This window comes from Asterias rubens, chromosome 7 (assembly GCF_902459465.1).
Source record: "Asterias rubens chromosome 7, eAstRub1.3, whole genome shotgun sequence".
NCBI classification, from domain to species: Eukaryota; Metazoa; Echinodermata; class Asteroidea; order Forcipulatida; family Asteriidae; genus Asterias; species Asterias rubens.
In genome coordinates this window covers 750,997-774,802 of record NC_047068.1, presented here as the reverse complement: position 1 = coordinate 774,802, position 23,806 = coordinate 750,997, and the positions used below count along the sequence as shown (strand labels likewise).

The 23,806-nt window shown below is 39.4% G+C and overlaps 1 protein-coding gene across 3 annotated transcripts; it reads right to left on the bottom strand.

Moving 5' to 3' along the window:
* Positions 1-243: 243 nt before the first annotated feature.
* On the bottom strand, positions 244-23,801 carry LOC117292357 (indoleamine 2,3-dioxygenase 2-like). Of its 3 annotated transcripts, none has more exons than XM_033774381.1 (15): positions 23,300-23,800; positions 18,283-18,442; positions 15,964-16,059; positions 15,515-15,634; positions 14,502-14,635; positions 13,240-13,360; positions 11,740-11,836; positions 9,775-9,826; positions 8,996-9,071; positions 7,710-7,791; positions 6,630-6,722; positions 5,324-5,420; positions 3,266-3,345; positions 2,323-2,407; positions 244-1,037 (listed from the first exon to the last, which is right to left on the bottom strand). In XM_033774381.1, the coding sequence occupies exons 2-14, from the start codon at positions 18,397-18,399 to the stop codon at positions 2,325-2,327; spliced, it is 1,248 nt and encodes a 415-aa protein (XP_033630272.1). In that variant the 5' UTR covers positions 18,400-18,442; positions 23,300-23,800; the 3' UTR covers positions 244-1,037; positions 2,323-2,324. The 3 variants fall into 3 exon arrangements, with proteins under 3 accessions (XP_033630272.1, XP_033630273.1, XP_033630271.1); XM_033774382.1 differs by lacking the exon at positions 244-1,037 and adding an exon at positions 1,418-1,633 and having other exon boundaries at positions 23,300-23,801; XM_033774380.1 differs by lacking the exon at positions 244-1,037 and having other exon boundaries at positions 2,085-2,407; positions 23,473-23,799.
* Positions 23,802-23,806: the final 5 nt, after the last annotated feature.

Here is a 23,806-nt window from a genome sequence, read left to right as displayed (position 1 = left end):
GAAGTCTTTTGTTATTTTAGTGAGAAATTACCTCTTTCTCAAAATCTATGCTATTCCAGAGGGAGCCATTTCTCACAATGATTTATACTATCAACAGCTATCCAATGCTCGTTACCAAGTCAGTTTTTAAGTTAATATTTGTTTTGAGTAATTACCAAACGTGTACCTTCCCTTTACTAGGCATTAGGTGTTGAAGTACATGAATGAGTATGGATGGACTCAAATAGGGATGCAGACTACGAATATTCTCGATTCTTCTGATTCTGGCAGCTTTTATTATTCTCACATCAGCCACAAGAAAGAGTGGAGGTTCAAGAAGTAGATTAAATATACATATTACAACAGGGGTAAGGATAAAAACAAATTATAAAGATAACCTTAGTACTTCATTCATCTTTAGTCAAAAATACATATACTCAAGAAATAATTTAATATTACACAATGTTACTTTTTGTGGGATGTGATCTCTTTTAATGAAATAGACATAAATAGTACATAAAATACTACAAAAAAGTGCAAAGTGCTCAGATAAATAAGTTGTACTCATGTGTAAAAACTGCCAAATTAAAATTGGTCCTTCACATAATAGCACTGAAATGATGGTGTGTAATAAAGTAAGATTAAATACTATGTAAACAAATGAATATGTACACACATTATTTATAAAAATATTAAATTTTTTATGCACAGGATTTGAATCCCACCTGAGTAACATGTCTGTGACTTTATTCACAAAACCTTGGGAAAGTACCGAGTATACAGTGCGAACACACATCATCATCATCATCATTCTCTGTGGTCCATCAAGGGGGACGTAGAGCCGCCCAAACCAATCGATTTGTTGCAGACTGCCACAGTTAATGTGCCGGTGAGCCATGGTCCACTTCCAGCTGGCGCAACCAGGCTGGGCCGAGACGGAGTCCCCCTCGAGCGTTGACGCTCAGCTTGAGGGCGGCATGTGCTGGAGTGTCTTCTGGAAGTCGGCGGACAGGGCCAAAGAGGGAGTGACGTCGCTGCAAGATGGTCACATGGATGTCCTCGAACACACATGTAGGGTAAAACCAAAACTTATAACTAAACATTTGTTAACAAGATAAACTGCACGGTGCACTGTATTATAGTTGCAACAGCCCAAAGTAATAATAATAATGACCCGTTTTTACATAGCGCTTTTCACACCCGGAGGGCGTCTCAAAGCGCTTCCAACATTATTACCCCTGGTCACTGGGCCTTAATTCATTCCTTAAACCATCTCAGCTCCCTGGTGGAGAGTATGCAGCCTGTGCAACATTAATGCGCTATTCAGCTAAATCAATCACAAGAACCATCTTTGCCCTCACAGGTACCCATCTACCCCTGGGTGGAGAAAAGCAATTATAGTTAAGTGTCTTGCATGCTCAGGGACACAAGTGCCATGACAGGGATTCGAACCCACACTCTGCTGAACAGAATCACCAGAGCTTGAGTTTGGTGCTCTTATCTGCTCGGCCACATATTTACCCATGCTTGACAGCCTTTTAGTTCAGTCCAGTGCACTTGACCACCCAGAGACGGCATACAAATAATGACACGCCCTTTGATCTGAGGCTGAGCTTTTTAGTCTTGTTTTAGCACTAGGAAGTAACAGCATACCCTGCAATGGGAAAAAACCTGTAGTTGTTCTAGTGTTTTTTTCAAACACATTCTTTTGAGGATTTTCTAATACCAATGTACACAGCCACCATTAAGGGTACACATTTTGTTTGTGTCCATTTTATGAACAACAGTTTGAAAACCACTGATTTAGCAGTTATCTCAATGTGGACACTTAGTAATCAAACTGATTATTAACATAAAACCTTTCTTGATTACGAGTAATGGGGAGAGGTTGATAGTATAAAACATTGTGCGAAACAGTTCCCTCTGAAGGGACATAGTTTTTAAAAGAAGTAATTTTCCTCATATTTAGAATTTTAGGTCTCGAAATCAAGCATCTGAAAGCACACAACTTCGTGTGACCATGCAGTTTTTTTCGTTCATTAATATCTCGCAATTTCGATGACTAATCGAGCTCAAATTTCCACAGGTTTTGTTATTTTATGCATATGTTGAGATACACCAAGTGAGAAGACTGGTGTTTGACAATTACCAAAGGTGTCCAGTGTCTTTAACCAACGCTATGTCAATGATAAGTAAAAGAGCTTGTGTTTGTCAAATACAAGATCTGCAAAGAATATTTTAATATTTATCTTGTGTTAATTTGGTGTCTTTGTAACAAAAACTGTACACATGATTGTGGCTGTGCAGATATACGAACACTACAAGTCTAGTTTTTCTTATTACTCTTAGTTTATTTCTGTTCCTTCGTCGACCAAATGAAAGGCTGTCTTCACAGTGCTGCGCAGGCCTTTTAGAAACTTCATGATCCCTGAAAAGAAAAATTCACCAATTTAAAACACTCCTGTAAAAACAATGTCCATGTTATATTGGCAAAGAAATCAGCTGTGCGTTACAAATAAAAAGTGAGCAAGGTTTGCAGAAAAAGGAAAACATTTTAGAAACACAGTAACAACGGAAGCTGATATGCCCTAATGGGGCAAGGCTGAGAAAATCAAAGGAAAATAAGAATGATGATGAAAAACATTTGTATCCGCCCTTAGATAATTCCCAGGTTTTGTCTCGTGACCTTGGGTGTGACTCCTGGCCATTCGGCAGTTACAGAATGATGGCTTCTGACTAGTGCCCCTGAACAAAGATATTGACAACAAATTGGAAGACCGTAAAAACTAGGGCTACATACATGTAGCTCAGCTGGTTAAAGGTTCAAATCCCACTCTCGTAAATTGTCTGTGTTCAACACCAAAATTATGCACAATTTACCCATTGAGTTTTCCTTGTGTTTATGCAAGTCGCCAGACACACAAGGCCTGAAGGCCACTTCAAGGTGTGGGCTACAATTATTTTTTTCAAGAGGCCATAGCCACCTACTCCTAGGGCTGAAACAGGGTTACTCCTAGGGCTAAAACAGGGTTACCCCCTTTACAGTCAATATGGATGTAGGCTTGGGTATCATCAATCTGAAGCCTGGCCGGTAGAGCAGAAAGCACTACCTCCCCTTGTTTATTTTGAAAAGATGGATTGCAATACGCACCACCATCCTTGATGTATTAACAAGGGGAAAGTGCATGCGAGTACGCGCTGCGCGTGCACTTTTCCCTTGTTAATATATCAAAGATGGCGGTCGATGACGCATATTGCAATCCATCTTTTGAAGAATCAACCTTACCTGTTCCACCAGTGCCATATGCCGCCTGTTTGGAGTGTTTCTCATCGTTATCTTTCCGGTGTGACATGACAATGATGTACCTACAGACAAAATGATCCAGCAATTGTTACAGGCACTGAACACGTTTGGTAATTGTCAAAGACCAGTATTCTCACTTGGTGTATCCCAATATATGCGTAAAATAACAAGCCTGTGAAAATTCGGACTCAATTGGTCATTGAAGTTGCAAGAAAATAATGAAAGAAAAAAAACCTTGTTGTACAAAATAGTTTGCTTTCTGAAATAAAAGGCTTCAGGAGGGAGTTGTTTCTCACAATGTTTTATACATGTACTATCAACAGCTCTCCATTGCTTGTTACCAAGTAAAGTTTTATGATATTTTGAGTAATTACCAAACGTGTACCGTGCCTTTAAACACAAATCTTTAGGTTACTTTTTTTCTTCACATTATTACTACAATGCCTTATGCTCAGCAAACAACATGTGTATATCTCACTGTACATTAAGCCGTACAAAGGGAAATCTAGGTCGATACGGCGGCGCACAACAGAGCATTAAGGATGTCTGGATGTTGACATTACAGAGTGTAATAAAAATCAGGTCAAACTTCAAACCACAGAGATGCCAACATTTGCATCTTGCAATAAGGAGATTTCGTACAACAGTCAGGGAGGTTATTAGAAAAGTAATCAACATAATGATGGGACAAAAAGTTTCCAGAATCAGGGAGATTTCCAAGTTTGTTCATCATAACATGGAAAGATTGGTTTATTTTCAGGGAACTTTCTGCAGAATCAGTGAGAGTTGGCAACTCCGCAACCACTGCTCTGGGTTTAGTTTAGCCGGAGTGTGTTACTGCTTAAAGGCAGTGGACACTATTGGTAGTTACTCAAAATAATTATTAGCATAAAACTTTTCTTGATTACGAGTAATGGGGAGAGGTTGATAGTATAAAACATTGTGAGAAGCGGCTACCTCTGAAGTGCCATAGTTTTTGAGAAAGAAGTAATTTTCCACGAATTTATTTATTTATTTAAAATGGGTTGTCAAGATGAGATAACTAAATTATCACATGGTTATCCCACCATGGTTATCCCCTATTATTTAACAACTTACATTCCAACATCAAACAGTATCAACAGTATCAATTTGATTTCGAGACCTCAGATTTAGAACTTGAGGTCTCGAAATCAACCATCTAAATGCACACAACTTCGTGTGGCAAGGGTGTTTTTTTCTTTCATTGTTATCTCGCAACTTTGATGACCGATTGAGCTCAAATTTTCACAGCTAAGTTATTTTATGCATATGTTGAGATACACCAAGGGAGAAGACCGGTCTTTGACAATTACCAATAGTGTCCACTGCCTTTAAGGCAATAAGCAGCTCTACGAAATTGGACCCATTTTGGATCTGACTTTTGCGCATTCAAACTTTGTCAACTCTTTTCATGCGCTGAGCAGCTGCTAGCAACAGCTCTTAAATCCCTTCAGAATAATTGTTGTAAACAGAACAGAAGAAATAAAGGTAGCACGGCCACACAGTTTTAAGAATGGAAAAGAGGACTCTTACAGGGTGCTATTGTGACATGTTTTAGGGTTTGTTTGTTAAGTTTTGGGGTTATTTTTTCATTTTTGATTTTTTTATAATGAGTAATCAATAAGTGTGCAACTAAAATAAACAGTGCATGACAGGTTTAAAAGATGTCCAATCAGGGTACGTGGCCCTCGTTTTTTAACCACATGTTCTAGGCGCAGCCACAATAAAACAAATTCTCCATGTCTCGTTTGCAGTACTCGCTGCTAAACATAGGATTCAAACTGCCTCTAGCCACCGGGCAAACTTGGTAAGACTAGTTGGCAAGACGCTGGTCTAGAATTGCAAAGATCGTGGGTTCGATTCCCAACCGAGTAATGTGCCTGTGATTTTTTTTCACAAAATTTGAGTAAGTACTGAGTATACAGTGCTAACACGCATCAGCGTATGTTATGGGTAATCACCAAAATTAATAATACAAAAATAAATAATACAAAAATAAATAAAGGATGGCATACTTACTCCGTAACTATTTGAATGTGGGCAGAACGAAATTCAATGACTGCTGTCAGACAGTCCTTGTAGGCTTGAAGAGCTCTGGAATTGTTGCAAATAGTAGCTTTAAAAAAAAAGAGATCGAACAAGTAAGAGCGCTGCGAAAAATGTTTCTGATAACGGCCAAATTATGCTAGTTTTTTGTTCACAGTAAAGCATAGAATTTGACAAGATTCCTTTCCTTTCAAAATAAACTACATGTATATCAAGTAATAAACCAAGGCCTGTAGTCTTCGTTATTGAAGGGGCACAGCATAATAAGCAGGCTTCATATGAGTAACATTATGAATGACAAAGAAATTGGTGAAATTGTTTCATTTGAGATCGGTGATAAAAAATAATCACTGCAGTCTTGTTGTATCTTGTTTGTTTGTTTGTTTGTTTGTTTGTTTGTTTGTTCAAGGGAACTCAGCAAACTCCCACAAGGGATATAAACACCGAGCTGGCAACAGCCAATCTCACTCATACATGTCTATGATTATGAATTGCACAAATCAAGAAATTGTGATTCAGTAACTAGACAACAATACTTATTCTAGTCAACACTGTGAAATCAGCGGGTAAGATTCGAACCCGCAAACTTGTGATTGCAAGCCTGCAGTCTAACTCGGGGCAGGATTCGAACCCGCAACCTGGAGATTTGCAAGTCCTGCAGTCTAACTACTGGACCACGGATACACCCCAGACTGCCGATAGCATTTGCAACATAAACATTCAAGCTAAATCATGAATATTTATAACATGCTAACATACCATCTTGTGATTGGTGTTGACAAGACTCCTTTCCTTTCACAATAAACCACATGTATATCAAGTAATAAACCAAGGCCTGTATGCTTCGTTTATGAAGAGGCACAGCACCAAGGCATTTTCTCCCTGCAAAAGGGTTCCCTGTGAGGAAATCGTAAATATCTACTGGAGCATTTCAAGGGCACCAAGGCAATGACCAGGGCCAAATTTCATAGCGCTGCTCAGTGGCCGATTTTTTTGCTTACTGTGCGATTTCTATTTCATAGCGCTTGAGTTTAAATTTTCACAGGTTTATTATTTTATGCATATGCTGAGATACACCAAGTGAGGAGACTGGTCTTTGACAGTTACCAATAGTGTCCAGTGTCTTTAATAGACCTTTTAGGCTATCAGATATAAGACTTGAAGAAGGAATGTCATGCCTGCATGATGATCGAGCACACAACTGCTGCCACATCTGATAATTCGGGCTCGGCCTAAGGTTATAATAATCACAACATAATTACGACATTACGTTGCTTACCAAAATGGCGGATAGATGGACCCGTGGCTAATGCCTTGATTAAGTCTCGATGTAACGGTGGCATGTCTCTCGCAAACTTTGCACACTGCGTTTCTGTACGAACAAATGAATATTTCAAGATTAATAATGAATATTTATGGTCCTGTTTCTTACCATTTTTTGTGGTGGTTTGCTTCTCTTGTAGAATGAAAGGTTACAAATTCTGTCTTTTAACTCTAAGTCTTATTTATTCATGATATTCCAGTTGACATACATGAATAAATAATAAGTAGGATTCATTATGAGTGAAATAGAAAATGGTGAGACTTATTAATTTGAGTTCGGTGATAGAAAATAATCACTGCAGTCTCGTTGTATCTTGTTAGTTTGTTTGTTTGTTCGAGGGAACTCAGCAAACTGCCCCAAGGGATATTGACCCCTTGCACGCGCGTCACATGCGGCGACTGATGCCACGCTCACCAAGTTGGTGGTCAATAGGCTTACATGTAAACGCCGCGTCGCCTAAAAATGCGCACTTCACTGAGTAAGACACATTGACACTGACCACCAAAATGGCGTATCCAAGATTATTCTGATGATGACGTCAGGTGAAATGGGTCAATAAACACCAAGCTTGCATCATGCGCCTTGCACGCGAATGTATACGCGTACGCACGACAACAGACAACACTGTGAGAAAACGATGGAAACGGGAGTTTTTTTAACTTTGGAAGCTGCATTATTTCACGAAAATGACGGATTTGTGAGGAAAATATGAGGACCAAAACCCACCGCAGAAAATGTATGCTGCCATGGAATGTGAATCTGTTGAAATTGGTGGCTTGTTGCAGGTAAGGTTTGAGTTATGAAGCTTTGACATTTTTCCGCCCCAGAAACGTGCCTTAATAGTTAGGATTCTGTATCTGTGTACAGAGGAAGAGTCCTATATAGGGCTAGATTAGAACCTACAACTGCTACAACCTTGTGATTGCAAGTCCTGCAGTCTAGCTATCGGACCACAGGTGTACCCGAGACTGCCAGTAGCATTTGAAACATGAATATTCAAGCTAAATCATTAATATTTATAACAAACTAACATACCATCATGTGATTGGTGTTTCAGGCCCAAGGCTGCGTCGAGACATGGAAATGTTGAGCTCTGAGCTGCACTGCCTCCTCCACACTATAATTATGTAACCAGAAAATGACAAGAAATGAAACCGGGTAAGAAGGTGGCACTTGTACAAAGTTTTCCTAGAACTAGACCCCTTGCACAATGCCCAGAGCACTCAAACGCGCTTATCCAGTCTGCCATTTTGGGAGAAAAAATCGTGCACAAACATGCACAAAAGATTTGACTCCCAAAATATGGAAATGGTAGATTTGGTGAAAGGAGTCAAAGTATACAAATATTGACTGCTTCGAGTGCTATGGTTAAAACTATGACTCCCGAGGTGATCCCCAGAGCGTTCTAAACGCTACGGGGATCACCGAGGGAGTCATAGTTGAAACCATTGCACGAGTAAAAGCAGTCAATATTTGTTTTATAACCCCCCAAACATTTCTAAATACTGTACTATTAAGTTACAGACCTGAATGCTACAATCCACGGACGACACGGTACTTTTACTGTGCTGCATGTAGTGTCGCGCAATCCAAAATGGTTACAGACTATTAATTTATCATCCTCGTACACGCAATGGACGTCTGGGTACTGCACGCCGTGTGATAGTCTAGGGACTAGCGCACGGCCGTCGTCTAGCAAAACTAGGACATGTCATGTGAAGCGCTCTAAACCAATGAACAGGCAGAATATTTGTAAGGGGTGTTATAAAAATTGATAGATCTCCTTGCATAAAGCGAAATACTACTAGGTACGCTGACAGCATGCGCACACTTTTACGCACAAAGACCAGCTATCACCGAAAGACCTACCTCCTTTTGGCTTCAGGGATAGCTTTTTAAAAGTGTGACGCCATAGGCAAAGTATCTTTACCTCCGAGATATCATCTTTGGGAATAACGTTGCGTTTGGTCTTGAAATGCCCAAAAATTCAAAAAAATTCAAAACAAAAAGACGTGATATTTTGTTCCCACTTTTATTTCAATAAATTGATCTTAAACTTAGAAATGAAAACATTTGTCTAAGCATAACATTGATTTTTTAAATTTTTGATATTGAGGTCTCGAAATCAAGCATCTGAAAGCACACAACCTTGTGTGACATAGGGTGTTTTTTCTTTCATTATTATCGCGCAACTTCGATGACCGATTGAGCTCAAATTTTCACAGGTTTGTTATTTCATGCATATGTTGAGATACACCAAGTGAAAAGACTGGTCTTAGACAATTACCGATAGTGTCCAGTGTCTTTAAGATTTTACTCACACTGACTGGTTCCGGACTCACTCCCTCGTAAATTAAACCTTTCCATCCTTTGTCTTTGAAAGCCTTGCTGTTCCATCTGAAAATCGAAAACAATAGATTAAAATAATTAATAAAAAAATTCCTTTCATTAAATTAAGAGGTCACCAGCTAAAGTAAATAATAATTATATTATTAAAATAATAAATTATAATAAATAATTCGAAATTGAATAAAAAGTAATGCATATAGGATTTGAGGCAAAAGTAATGCAATTCTCACCCAGCGAGGAAAGTGTTTTGTTAAATGGGGAGCCCACCGAAACAAAGCTAGAGTTTAAGCATGTTCACTCCAGATGCACAAAGATCTTACTGTGTGTAGTTACGTCTACACAGCGTTATTAATTTCATGTAACATGCCAAGTGTGGCGTGGTCTTCCCTAAACTGTTTTTTAACCAGTCGCAGAAATCAAATAAAAAGTAATACAATTCTCACTCAGAAAGGAAAGTGTTTTGTGAAATGGGGAGCCCATCGAAACAAAGCTAGAGTTTGAGCCTGTTCACTCCAGATGCACAAAGATCTTCCTGTATATACATGTTGCTGCATTTACACAGCAAAGTATGACAGGGGATCCCTGAACAAAAACAAAGCTAGAGTTTGAGCCTGCTCACTCCAATTGCACATAGTTTCTCCCGCATATAGTTACATGTACACAACGTTACTAATTTCATGTAACATGCCGAGTTTTGCAGCGGTTTTCGAACCAATTGCAGAAATTAAATGAAAAGTAATGCAATTCTCACCCAGCAAGGAAAGGTCGCAGCATGTTATAGAAAACCCTGGGCTGACATCTTTCTGTGAATAAAAAAAAATTAAAAATAAGATACTAAAATTAATATTCAACTCAATGGAAGGGGGGTCGGATACTAATGCAGAACTATAAGGTACACTACAGCTACTTACATGTAACAGAATCTGATCTATTCCATCACTTTTAATGTGGATTAAAAATCTGATTGAATATGCAAACGCATCATTGTTTGTGGTGTGTCTTAGCTGAGAGGTTAAAGTCACTGGACACTATTGTTAACTACTCAAAATAATTATTAGCATAAAACCATGCTTGGTAATGAGTAACGGAGTTGATAGCTTAAAACATCGTGAGAAATGGCTCACTTTGAAGTAACGTAGTTTACGGGAAAGAAGTAATTTTCCATAAAATTTGATTTCGAGACCTCAGAATTAGATTTTGAGGTCTCAAAATCAAGCATCTGAAAATACACAGATGAATTAGACCTCAGAACTAGATTTTGAGGTCTCGAAATCAAGCATCTGAGAGCACACAACTCGGTGTGACAAGGGTGTTTTTTCTTTCGTCATTATCCCGCAACTTCGACGACCAATTGAGCTCAAGAGTATCACAGGTTTTTATTTTGTGCATACGCTGTAACACACCAAGTGAGAGGACTGGTCTTTGACAATTACCATTATCTCCAAGCACGCGCTAATCCTCCAATCAAAACGGCAGAATGGACTGGTGACAAAACCTATATTGCACGGCTAATATCACTAGCATGCGTATTGTGTGTTCTATGTCACGCGCCAAGTGAATATATCCAACTCGGTCTTCGGCCTCATTGGATATGGGACGCAGAAGCGCTATATTTTTCCGTACTCCACCCGTATTTCCGCTTGTGTGATAACTTATAATAGTGTGCAGTGTCTTTGAGGGCACTGGACTCGAGCCCTGGTAGTTCTGAACAGCAGAATGTGGGTTGCAGTCCTGGTGTTGACACTTGCGTTTTAAAAGCAAGACACTCTACCATAACTGCTTTGTCCTTCCGATGGGACATTTACAGATATGCAACTGCCCGTTGAAAAAAAAAAAAAAAAAATGGTACAACGCAAGTGCGGAGCGGGGCAGCCGAAACGCCACGGTACACGAGACCCACAATGGTACCCCGAGAAAAGGTTTATTATGCTCTAAGGTGCATTGTTAGCATGTACTAGGCTTATTTTACATTATTGTAGTTGTATATTGCTCTTGCCAGGCATATAAGGCTTTTAAAAAAAAAAAAATTGCATTTTTTTTTTAAACGCAGAATTCCGCGGAAACGTTGCATGTCTGCATAGACCTTATCGCAAATACCAATGCGCAAGCGCAGACTGTTGAATGAGGTGCATTGTGGGATAGATATGGATCAAATTTGGATACCAGCTAGACCACAACGCACCTAATTCCAAGCTTTACGCGCGCGCCCCAGTATTTGCGAAAAGGTCTACTTAGCGGTAGGCCCTGTCTAAAATGATTGATAGTGAACATAAAAGACCCAAGAACACTCATCGTGAATTAGTTAACCCCAGTGCTTTGGTTCTCATAGCAAGCAACCTTGATTACAGGTTTCCTTGTGAGCTACAGGTGTTAAGTTCACATTACCAGAAATATAAACAGAAAATAACAACAATAGTTACAACAAATAGTAAATAACAAAACATAAGTTATTTTCTCTATGAAGGGCCATTCAGAGTAATCAAGGTTGTTTTTTTTTTTTTATGATTTTCTTTAGGGGGGGGGGGAGGGGAAATAAGATCAAGTTCAGTAGGAGACTTGCAACGCTAGGTGGCAGCAGATTTACCAGGTCATTTTCCATTGTTTACTTAGTTCTGAGCTTGCGCACATTTCTGAGAACAATGGTTTTACCTGGTAAGTCTGCCGCCACCGGGGTCCGCAATTGTCTCCCATTGCGCAACGAGAGAAGAGGGCTTACCCCGCATTCTTAGCAGAGCTTTTCGCATCTTCCTGAGGGATTCTTTAACCTCGGCCAAAGCTACGATGTATTCATCAGTATTCAAGTCCTTTACTGCCTTTTTTTTGTAAAAGAGAGAATTAAACAAAACAGAGAATTAACCAATAATGCAATATCATGGGGAAAAAAATCAATAAATTACAGTAAAATTGTTCGAATTGACAACTTCAATAATTATAACCCACAAGGAAAACTGGCTGGGTAAGGTTTAAAGAACAAGGCAAATTGACTCGAGCAAGACTTGAACCAATGACCTCCGGATTAATGAACCGGCGCTCTACCAACTGAGCTATCCAGCCCTATGTTTAGTTGGATTTGAAACTTTGCATGGTGGAAATACGATATGGAAAGGTTTGCCGTAACACCTTGTAATGACTATCTCTAAATGAGTTGGGGTGGTTCTGAAGCAGCTTTATCAAGAAGATGATCAGAGCATACTGATCAAAATGTTGAGTTGAAACCAATGGTTCTTTTCAGAACCACCCCAACTCATTTAGAGATAGTCATTAAAGCCCTATGTTGGCGTTCTCCTTATAAAACATAGTCAAATATCTTTGTTTGGGGTGCTAGTCAGAAGCCATATAACTGTAGCTGCTGTTTGGCCAGGGATACACCCAAGTTTACGATACAACCTGGGAAGTGGCAGACTCCCCCATACAAAGATATTGTTTAATATAGGGAGACCCCCAACAAAGGGCTGGATAGCTCAGTTGGTAGGGCACCGGTACATAAAATCTGAAGAATAATCACTAAAAGGAATACCCAATCTGAGAAGCGTTACCGCTCAGATTGAAATTGATATTTTGTACATAACTACATTGCTTTGCAGTAAAATGTTTCTGAACATGCATTATACATTCACTGTCAAAAGCTGCTGAAGGCTTGTAACCAAAATAAAAAGTGTTTATTGCAATAATGATTTAGATTGATCACCAAACGTCCATCCTTTTAAGTCAGGTGCACTCGATCGCTTGGTCACACCACTCAATAAGATGTGAGCATTTACAGACCAACTCAATTTAAAAACAACGAGGAGATAAGAATACATATAGTTAAAGGGTCTATGTACTTTTTGTAGGACAAAAAACACCATGTCCACCGATTGACATGCAACTCACACAGTTTGAATATCATGATAGTAGAAACCTTCCCTGAAAATACTACTTGCCGAGGTGCTGTAGTTTTTGAGGAATGAGTAAAACAATGTCATGAAAGACAATTTTCGTCTCAGTGACCATGAGACGAAAATTGTTTTAGCTTTTAAAAACGTATTTTCATGACGTTGTTTTACTTATTTCTCAAAAACTACAGCACCTCAGCGACTGATATTTTAAGGGAAGCTTTGTATTATCATTATCTTCAAACAGTGTAAGTTTAATGTAAATCTGTGGACACTGTGTTTTGTGTCAGAAAAAGTACCAAAATCCTTTAAGAGAAGGGTTCATCGAAAAGCAACTGTACCTGCTGGGCTTTGACTAAACCCGCCAAACCACGACCAAATTCCATTTCAACCAAGGCGCTCACTAAAAAGAACCAGGCGCTGTCCTGGCCACCCACAAAAGGAACGATAACTTTCATATTCCTGCCAATAAATAGACACTTCTTTATAAATTAAAAGACAAACTTACACCGCACCAGAGTCGCACCGGACCAAATAGATTATGTTTGATTCTAGGTTTCAGACAGGCAAACTTAAAGGCATTGGACACTATTGGTAATTACTCAAAATAATTATTATCATAAACCCTTTCTTGGTGACGAGTAATGGGGAGAGGATGATAGTGTAAAACATTGTTAGAAACAGCCCCCTCTGAATTTACGTAGTTTTCGAGAAAGAAGTAATTTTCCACGAATTTGGTGTCGAGACTTCAGATTGAGGTCTCGAAATCAAGCATCTGAAAGCAAACAACTTCATGTGACCGTGGTGCGACAATGGTGTTTTTTTCTTCATTAATATCTCGCAACTTCGACGACCGATTGAGCTCAAATTTTCCGCATGTGTTGAGATACACCATCTGTGAAGACTAGTCTTTGACAATTACCAATAGTGTTTAGTGTCTTTAAAGGAACGTTACAGAATTGGTAAGAAACAAAAATCGTGAAGATCACAGACTTGCATAAAATTTACACAGTCTATTGATGATGACAGTTGAAAAACATCCCTTGAAATACTTCTGTCTGAAATTTGATATTTGATAAGAAATAAATAACCCAATTTTGCACCTCAAGTTTAATGCTCAGTGAGCGTTTGATTCCTCTTTTGTTTTGGCATCGACACAAAGCAAAATTTTTAATCCCTTTTTCAATATTCTCTTGTGACCCAGATGACCGATCGATCTCGAACTTCTAAAGGTTTGTCAGTTTAAGTATATGTTGGATTACACAAAGTGCTTACACTGCCAGCAATTGTTTTCTGCTAGCAAAACCAATTCTGTAATGTTCCTTTAACATAAAAATAGATACAATTGGCCAAACATCAATGATGCTTAGCCTGCTCATATTTTTTAAGAAACTGCTTGAAATGTTATTGTTTTCAACAAATGTATTGTAACCAATTTCTAACCAATTGTAACTAATTTAATTTTGTAGCTAATTTCATGTAACTGTTTTCAGCGCCTTTGAATTTTTTTTGATTTGGGCGCTTTGAAAATGTTTTCTGATTGATTGAACTCAGGTCGAGCCTAGTAAGAAAAACCACAAGACCAAAGAAAACAAAATCTTACTCGATAATCAACGGGCCTGATGAATCAATAAGCTCCCAGTTGTAGAGAACAGAAGAAGCCTGACACAACGAGGCGTTGATACCCAAGTGCTCAGAGACTGCCCAATAAGGTACGGCAATATTCTTTGGAAGACACTACGTGAAAAACCAGGGAAAAAATTACAGGCTTTTGGAAATTCAAGAGTGGGTATTTAGGGTTTTATTTTAATGATGGTCTGGTGGTCGGACATCAGGGCCCAATTTCATGGCTCTGCTTACCGCCGAATTCCGCGCTTACGACACGATTCCCCGCTTACGTGCAAGTGCCGACTTTCTGCGCTAGCCTTGTAAGCGTAGAATGCCTAGTAACGTTGAGTACGCCTGCGCAGAAGCCAAAATTTGCCGCTAACCTGTGAAATATGCTTGCTGTAAGCACAGAATTCCCTGCTTCCGTAAGCGCCGATTCTGTGCTTACGGTAAGCAGAGCCATGAAATTGGGCCCTGCTCTAGAATAGCAACGGTCATCAGCTGATTTTTCGTTCACAGGACTCTAGAACATACTAAGTAGGCCTACAGGCCTGGAATAGACCGATCCATTAAGCCACGCCCCATTACGTATTGACCGATCACAACCCATTGTGCAACCAAAAGTCTGACAAATTAAGGTCCGACATGCGTGTGCGTATGCACAGCGCACGCGGCAGAGTTGTGCAGAATGGCATTGTAAAGGCTCACATGTGCGCCGTGTGCGGAGCCTAATGGATTGGTTTATTGGAGGCCATGGCCTCTGTTGACCCTGGTCTTGGCCTCGATGCCCCTTCAAAAGTTTCCCCTTGACTTAAAGATTTTCCCAATGGAAAAGCTCTTTGCAAAATGAAACTGGCCATGCCCTTTCAAAAGACAAAATTCCAGGTCTGTGAAATAGAAAGCAGGTTATCCTGACGTCCGTTTGTGTTTCTTCGAAAGTCGTGGGTCTTCTATTTAAACAAAACATCTGATATGATAAATCTAATGAAAGCATGGACGTCCAGATACCTGTGGAATGCGTGTTTCGCCTTCAGCCCAGACATAACATTGTGTAATGTAACCAAGAACAACGTGAGCAACTTGCCACTCTCCTTCGCTCTCCAGGCGTCTACAGTCAAGACAAGGCATCTGGAGGAAGCAAAATAACGCAAGAATATCAGAAAATACTCAAAATAATTATTATCATAAAACCTTATTTGGTAAAAAGTAATGGGGAGAGATAAAGAGTTTAATGCATTGTGAGAAACGGCTCCCTCTGCAGTAACAAAGTTTTTTGTGAGAGAGAAGTAATTTTCCACAAATTTGATTTCGAGACCTCAGAATTTTATTTTGAGGTCTCAAAATCAAGCATCTGAAAGCACACAACTTCGTGTGACAGGGGTGTTTTTTCTTTCATTATTATCTTGCAACTTCGACGATCAAGTGACTAAGAAAACAGTGCGTGTAGTGGTACCTACCATATCAACTTTATCTCTAAGTGTTCCATCATCAACAAGTTCTTGAAGACTTGTTGCTATGTTCCACCATGGATCAAAGTACTCCGGAAGTTTATTCTGAGAAAAGATACACAAGAATAATACCAATAATAATAACAATAACAATAATGATAATAACAATAAAAACGGAATTTATAAAGCACCATTCCATCTAGATCAGAAACTTAACATAACCATGGAGGAATATGTTCTTTAATCCTTCTTTAATCCTCCATGATATACATGTAACCAACCTGAAGCCCGATTCATACTTCATGCGAATGCGAAGCGAAATTGACGTGAATTTGACGTCCCAACCCTCCTTTCGCAGCAATATTCGCGAGCGAGTCGAGTAGAGTTCAACTGCTGCGAATTGTTTGTTGCGAATTTGTGACATCAACTTTCGCTTCGCATTCGCATTCGCAGGAAGTGTATGAACCGGGCTTCAAGAAAAATCTACTTGGGCAGAGTTTGATCTTGAACCAAAGACCTCCGAATTAACATTTGTTTTTGGGGTGTTTGTTTGTTTGTTTTCCATTTGTACAGCAACAAAATTAATATTAATAATAATAATAACAAAAGTGGCTTCTTATATAGCGCTCAGGTCCGTCACGAAGTGACGCTCGTGGCGCTTCAACATTATTACCCCTGGTCACTGGGCCTTAAATCATTCCTTAAACCATCCCAGCTCCCTGTGGAGTATACAGCCTGTGCCACCAAATATGTAGCGCAATCAAGGCTTATCAATCACAAGAACCAACTCTACCATAACAGGTACCCATTTACACCTGGGTGGAGAGAAGCAATTATAGTGAAGTGTCCCACACTCCGCTGAACAGAATCAACAGAGCTTGAATTCGGTGCGTTCGCTCGGCCACAACACCCCACAATTACAGGAATGTTGGTACAATAAATAAATAAAGTTATAAATAAGGGAATCAATGTGTAGTGAAGAGGTTTTCAACTAGTGGTTTAATCCCAACGAGGCCTGGTTCATAAAGAACCAGGCCTCGGCGGGTTTAAACCACTAGTTGAAAACCGATTCAACACACTTTGATTCCCAATCATAAATACCCTTTCGGTCAAAAACATCATCATTTTTTGGTCAAAAAGTAAAATAAATGCACCAATTATAATTGTTCAATGATTTCTTTCAACACAATACCCCTTCAGCTATGAAATGGTAAAGCCCTCCGCCGCCATCGGGTAAACAACTCCATGTAAGGGAATGATGTGCGCGTCGCACGTATCGCGTGATGTGGCACAACTGTTTCAGCCGTTGCTCTCGACCAATAGGAATGAAGAAACTGTCTTATAACAACAGGTGCAAGGTCGCGTGTCACGCCCATGAATTAACACTTTTTACCAGTCATAAACAAAGGTTTATACACACACACAGGAAGCGAAACTGTCTGATGACTCAGCCACCAAAACTTGAGTTTCATGCTCTAGACCATTCGGCAACACCATGCTAAGAAAATGAAGGAATTAGACAAAGCAGGTTGCAAATTTTTAACTTAATATTTTTAAAAATTATTATGTGAAGGGAAATGGATAACTTTCCGTACGGCGCCACCACTTTTTCACTCAAATTTTCAAAAAGAGATATCTCATTGAGGTAACTTAGATACTATATAGACGATGTGACCTCTGACGTCACTCGAAAACCATACCATGATTAGCACGCATACCGCCGGGCAAAACCTTTGTGACTTGGCAGCCAGCCAGAAAGTACACGCAATCTTACCATGACTGCACGTCTTTTTGTCCGGCGAAACATGACTATACAGTGTTTTGTCAAAAGAGGGCGGTTTGAATGTAAACATCGGTCACATCATCTATAATTTCATATCCAATAAAAATAATAATCTCGAAGTCTTGTATAGCGCACGTATCTACCGAACAAGGTACTCAAGGAGCTGAGTATATACAAACTTTCATAAAAATAGGTAATTGCAGAGATGAATTTTGAGACCCAATTATTTAGCACCTTATAATGGATACAGCAGCCACAGCAGGAACACTGGGGCGAACCCCTTCTCTTTTCGAAAAAGTGCACTGGGTTCTTTAACATGCGTTACACAACACATGGGACCAACGGCTTTACGTCCCATCCGAAGGACGAAGCAATGGTTAAGTGTCTTGCTTAAGGACACAATAACACGAGATTCGAACCCACACTCTGCTGATCAGAAACACCAGAGTTTGAATTCGGTGATCTTAACTGCTCGGCCACGACACATCCACAATGAAACTGTGGTGGCACCATATGAAGCTTTTCTACGGAAATCGCTAATTTACCGTGACATTTTCATAGAGGAAGCCTAACTTTTGGGATGCATCATAGTCCTCAAGACGGGGCACCGCATTCTGTAAATTCAGGAGCGCTGCATCTTCTTTACACATCTCCATCTCCATCTTTGACTTTCAGAATCAAACAAAACATAAATGCCTCCAAACCCTGCATGAAAGAAACACAAATATTTTGAATTCAATTTGTGAAGAATAATGAAGAACGAGGAAGAATGCTGAATAATGTAATGTCATTGCTAAGATTGGGTCCACAAACTTACTAGAAATGTTAACACTAGCCTGAGACATCTGACGTCACACACTTCAAGGCTCATGTGAATAACGCCAGAGACCGCGTCAAAAACCAGCGTGTAGTTTAACCTTGACCTCAGTCATTTCAACTAGAGATACGCAGTCACATTCTATTGCGGATGTGACAGCAGTGTACTGTGTGGGCATAATGGATGCACGTTTATTCAGTATTACTGTACTGGATCTGCAAGCAGGAACCTAGTCTTGGTTCAAGACTCTCCTGGATTTGTCACAAAAGGGCGCGCTATCACACACACCGCGCTATCAACCACGAACCGCTATCACCCGAGAACCGCTATCACAGGCGAGTCTTGGCACATTCGTTAAATCTCCCCCCAAATGAAGGGGCGGGCTCTGCGGGATATACGCACGCGCATTATGTTTCGCCCCCCCCCCCCCCCCCCCGATTTTTGCGGGAGATTTAACGAATGTGCCAAGACTCTCCTGTGATAGCGGTTCATGGTTAACAGCGGTTCGTGGTTGATAGCGCGTTGGGGGTGATAGCGCGACCTCTTGTGACAAATCCAGGAGAGTCTTGAACCAAGACTAGCAGGAACCTTGCGGATAAAGACAGGGGCCCAGTCTATGTTAACACTAGTAAAAAAACAGCACTGCACTGCTTGTTGTTTGTTTGTTTGTTTCTTTCTTTCACATTCCTTCCTTTATCACTCATCTCTTATAGGCCTACCATACTTAGTTCATTTGGGTTTATTATACTACAGAAACATGAACTTGGCACCACATGGCTGGGTAGTTGCGATAACGTAACCCTCCTGCCGACGGCAGAGCCGGAGGGTTACGAATCATACGCAACTTGTGCAGAGCGAAATGGTCAAACACGTACAATTTTGACAGCTAGTCAACAGATTTGCTCAAATTTTACTAGGAAATTTGTGACTGTATCGCTCCGGGATCTGGTAAGTTTTTGTCCTTTTTTTCCCAAAATATTTTCTCAATTGTGTTTATGAGTGTTATTCATTAGACATTGAGGATTAAGTTCGTGTTCCAAGAATTTGTGTCATGATTTTTGAAAGTGGTAAAGAACTGAGCAAATCTGTTGACTAAACTATTTCGCCCTTTTCACTCGAGTAAGCTTCGTAACCCTCTGGCTCCGCCGTCGGCAGGAGGGTAACGTTATCGCAACTAACGGCTGGGCTAAAAAAAAACATTTTCTTAATTGCAAAAATCACCCTCCATCCTCCCAATGGTTGGAGGCTCAGGTCTCCAACCGCCGGGGATGATGGAGTAAATATGGTTATCGCAACTATATTTATTGAAATTAAAGTTGAACCAGGCTACAATACAAATAAAAATAGCTACAATTATTATTAATAAATTATTATAATGTCTACAATTACAACAAACATTTTCCATGCCAATTTCGCGCAGGGGTTGGTACTACTTACAAATACTATAAGTAGTAAGCTTGGGCGATATCGATTTATTTTATTCACGATATATCGCCGACAATATATCGCAATATTCGATATAATCGCGATTAATTAAATTTGACATCATCAGTCTTCAAACTCCAAGTGAAAGTTGTAGAAGAGACAGTCATAGCATAAGAGAGGTGTTCTAATGACCTATTTATCTGGTTTTACTCCAAACCTATGGGGTGCAAGATGTCTCAGCTAGCAAATACATCGCGATATTAATCGATACCGCGATATATCGCGATTATCGCGATATATCGATATTTCGATTAAAACCAAATCCATCCGATATCGAAATCGTTTCCAAATTAATATCGCGATATTCGATAATATCGTGATATCACGCAAGCTTAATAAGTAGGCCCCCTATAACTATACTTATATGCCTTTTTCTTTGAATTGGGAAAAAAATAATGATGTCGTATATCAACCGATGCCCTAATTATCTTCATTTGTTAATATGAAGTATGTAAACATATATTAAAACTTGAGAAAATTCACACATTTGATTTCGAGACCTCAGAATTTCATTTGAGGTCTCAAAATCAAGCATCTGAAAGCACACAACTTCGTGTGACAGGGGTGTTTTTTCTTTCATTATTATCTCGCAACTTCGACGATCAAGTGACTAAGAAAACAGTGCGTGTAGTGGTACCTACCATATCAACTTTATCTCTAAGTGTTCCATCATCAACAAGTTCTTGAAGACTTGTTGCTATGTTCCACCATGGATCAAAGTACTCCGGAAGTTTATTCTGAGAACAGAATAATGTGTAAAATCCCATGGCTGGGACATCAGTTTATACACCAGACAAATCTATTATATGGATATTCTTTTGAATATTTTATTTTGTGCATATGGTCCGTGATTCATGGTCCGTTGAATATAAGTGGGTGGTTGTATCGACAACAGACTTTTATCCTTTTGATCACCATCAGCCCCATGTATAATAAACTTCAACCTCTGACGATTGCACTTTTGGTTTTGTCATTGTTAAACTCCGGTTCCATTGTGTGCTGTCTGTTACCCTCCACACATAGATTTTCTTGTGAATAGTAGCTGTGTATGATTCATGGTTCGCTGAATAATGAGGCGATAACATACTTTTATCCTTTTGATCACCATCAGCCCCATGTATAATAAACTTCAACGTCTGACGATTGCACTTTTGGTATTGTCATTGTTAAACTCCGCTTCCATTGTGTGCTGTCTGTTACCCTCCACACATAGATTTTCTTGTGAATAGTAGCTGTGTATGATTCATGGTTCGCTGAATAATGTGGCAATAACAAACTTTTATCATTTTGAACTGAATGCTTGATTTATTATCTAGAGGTAAATGCTTGAGGCCAGTAAGAGTATTGTGCACGTACACCATGTAGTTTTTGTTGGAAACCGTTCGCTAACAGCCATTTATGTTACCCTATGAAATAAAATCAGAAAATTTCCAAGTTTGCTTGTTGCATAAAATTAAATTGAAGATGATACCTGAATTGATTTTTACAATCAGAGTTGGACTCTAGACTGACGTGTTGGACTCCTTGAACACTCCAAGTGGTTCAATAGGTAGTGCAATTCGAATACTTATGCTGATGTTCTCATGATGTCAGCATCAACAGGAAGTTCCAACAACTTTGTCCCCTTGTACAATTAAATATGCAAATATGGGTCACGTGGTTAATTAATTATGATTTTTTGTTGGGTCGGTGGTTTGATGTTTGATCTAGTACAAGTTGATTTCACAGAACTCTTAACCACCAAACTCTGCGCTTATGATCACCATTTTTCGCTTACTGTGTTTTTAAACATCATCGTGTCATGCATGCACACAGGTTATGTTGGGCTAACATTTGAGAAAAAGAAAAGGCAACACTATCGATATAAAGATAAGAATCTAACTTAAATATTACAAAAAAAAATATTTTTCCCGTGCGCAGATTCGAACTCGCTATATCAGTGAAGTAAGCGCGACTGATGACCACTAGGCTATGAGGGCCAATACAATAATCGAGGGTTTACATGTATGTATTTCAACAGAGGGGATTATGATCCGGCGAAATCATTCTCGTGTCATGATTTTGCGAACATTGTCACTAAATATGAACTGCTAACGCCTTTAACTATTAAGTAGGGTTGAAATGTAGTATTTGATGCCTTTAGGGGTTTTTGACGAGGACGTCGTCGTCGTCAAAAACCCCTATTCAACTACGCACGTTCGTCCACGAAGAAAACACCTCGGAGTCTAAATTTGACATTTTTTCACTCATTTCTCAAAAACTACAACACCACAACAAGTAATATTTTATAACTATTAAGTAGGGTTGAAATGTAGTATTAGATTGCCTTAAGGGGGTTTTTGACGACGACGTCGTCAAAAACCCCTATCTAATTACGCACGTAATTGGTCCAGAACGCGGTTAGAAAAACAAGGACAAATCTAACGCACGTTCTAACGAAAATCCCAAACCTCCGTACTTTGTGCGTGTACAGAGAAATGTGTCCAGAACGCGGGTAGAAAACAAAATAGTATAGACTCCTCTCAAGAAGTCAACAACTCATTGAGGTACATACTGTGTTGTATTACCAAAGAGAATGTTTCACAATAACATGAAAGTGACTGCATCAAAATTACAAATTAAAAAATTCAAATGAAGACCACGTGGTTAATTAATGAATAATTTTTACACTTTTTTGTTAGAGTAAAGCTTATGTTCTAAGCTTCAATTTGATATATGATTTAACTATTTTATCCTCATACTTTAGGAGTAGGGGCCTGAACAAAAACGCTGTACAAACGCTATGGGGTTTTAGGCGGAAACAAAGAATAATAATAATAAAAATAATAAAAATCTCGACGAAAACAACACCTGTTCCGACGGTAGGTCGGAACAGCTAAATATTTCGAATAAAATGAAGACGACTGCTGGCTATAGAGTCAAACACAGAGTCTCAAGAGTCAAAGAACACTTGTAGTCACTGCAGATGTTTCTTCCATGTATGGCTTCACCAGGAAACCATACTTTCTTGTTTGCCGGGAAAACAGGAAAAACACAAAACAAATGGGGCCAGTTGAAGTCATCGAAGATCGGTGTGTGGTGTGAACATTTCAATGTCCATCAAGTTTTAATGTGTTTGCATACTTCAGATTAAGAAATGAAGATAATTAGGGCATCGGTTGATACATGGCATCATTATTTGTTTTCCCAATTCAAAGAAAAAGGCATAATACCGTGAAAACTGGTAAGAGGAGGATACATCATGTGATGTGTGTACCTACCTGTCCTGTGTCTATCTATCAGGATATTGTGGCAAATTCATCTACAGCAGTAGGCCTACACCAAATCCATCCCATTTAGTTAGTTAGGGCTTATAATGCCATCAAGGACATAAGTTCCCTTGATGGGAAGATCATCTAAACAAACACACAAACAAACTCATAATACTAATTACTATTTTTAGTGCTGGTACTTCGTAAGTTCCGCCCCTGCATTCCCGAGTTGAGACGGTTTTTAGACGGGTGGAATCATGTGGAATGGACCGGTGGAATGTGCTTCTTGTGGTCAGTTGGTGAGAGGACTCCGCTCCGGAGCAAGATTGAAGAGCAGACTAGAGAGTTAGTTAGAGCTAAATGATGATTACGAATTATTTGATGGGCTACGTCCACATTCACTCACTGATTTGGAGACAGAATCTCAAGGAGCACAGAATTTAACAGATGCATGTGTTCCGTTCCAACTTTAGAATTGTCCCAACTGTAGTTGGGCTGGTCCCAACTTGAGTGTTA

Excerpts from the sequence above, each read along its gene's own strand:
- LOC117292357 (XM_033774382.1), bottom strand. The coding sequence starts at position 18,399 with ATGGAGATGGAGATGTGTAAAGAAGATGCAGCGCTCCTGAATTTACAG. Across the intron at positions 9,827-11,739 it reads AGCTCTGCTAAGAATGCGGG|AAAGATGTCAGCCCAGGGTT; the intron begins GTAAGCCCTCTT and ends TTTTATTCACAG. Across the intron at positions 6,723-7,709 it reads GAAACACCAATCACATGATG|AAACGCAGTGTGCAAAGTTT; the intron begins GTATGTTAGTTT and ends TTGTTCGTACAG.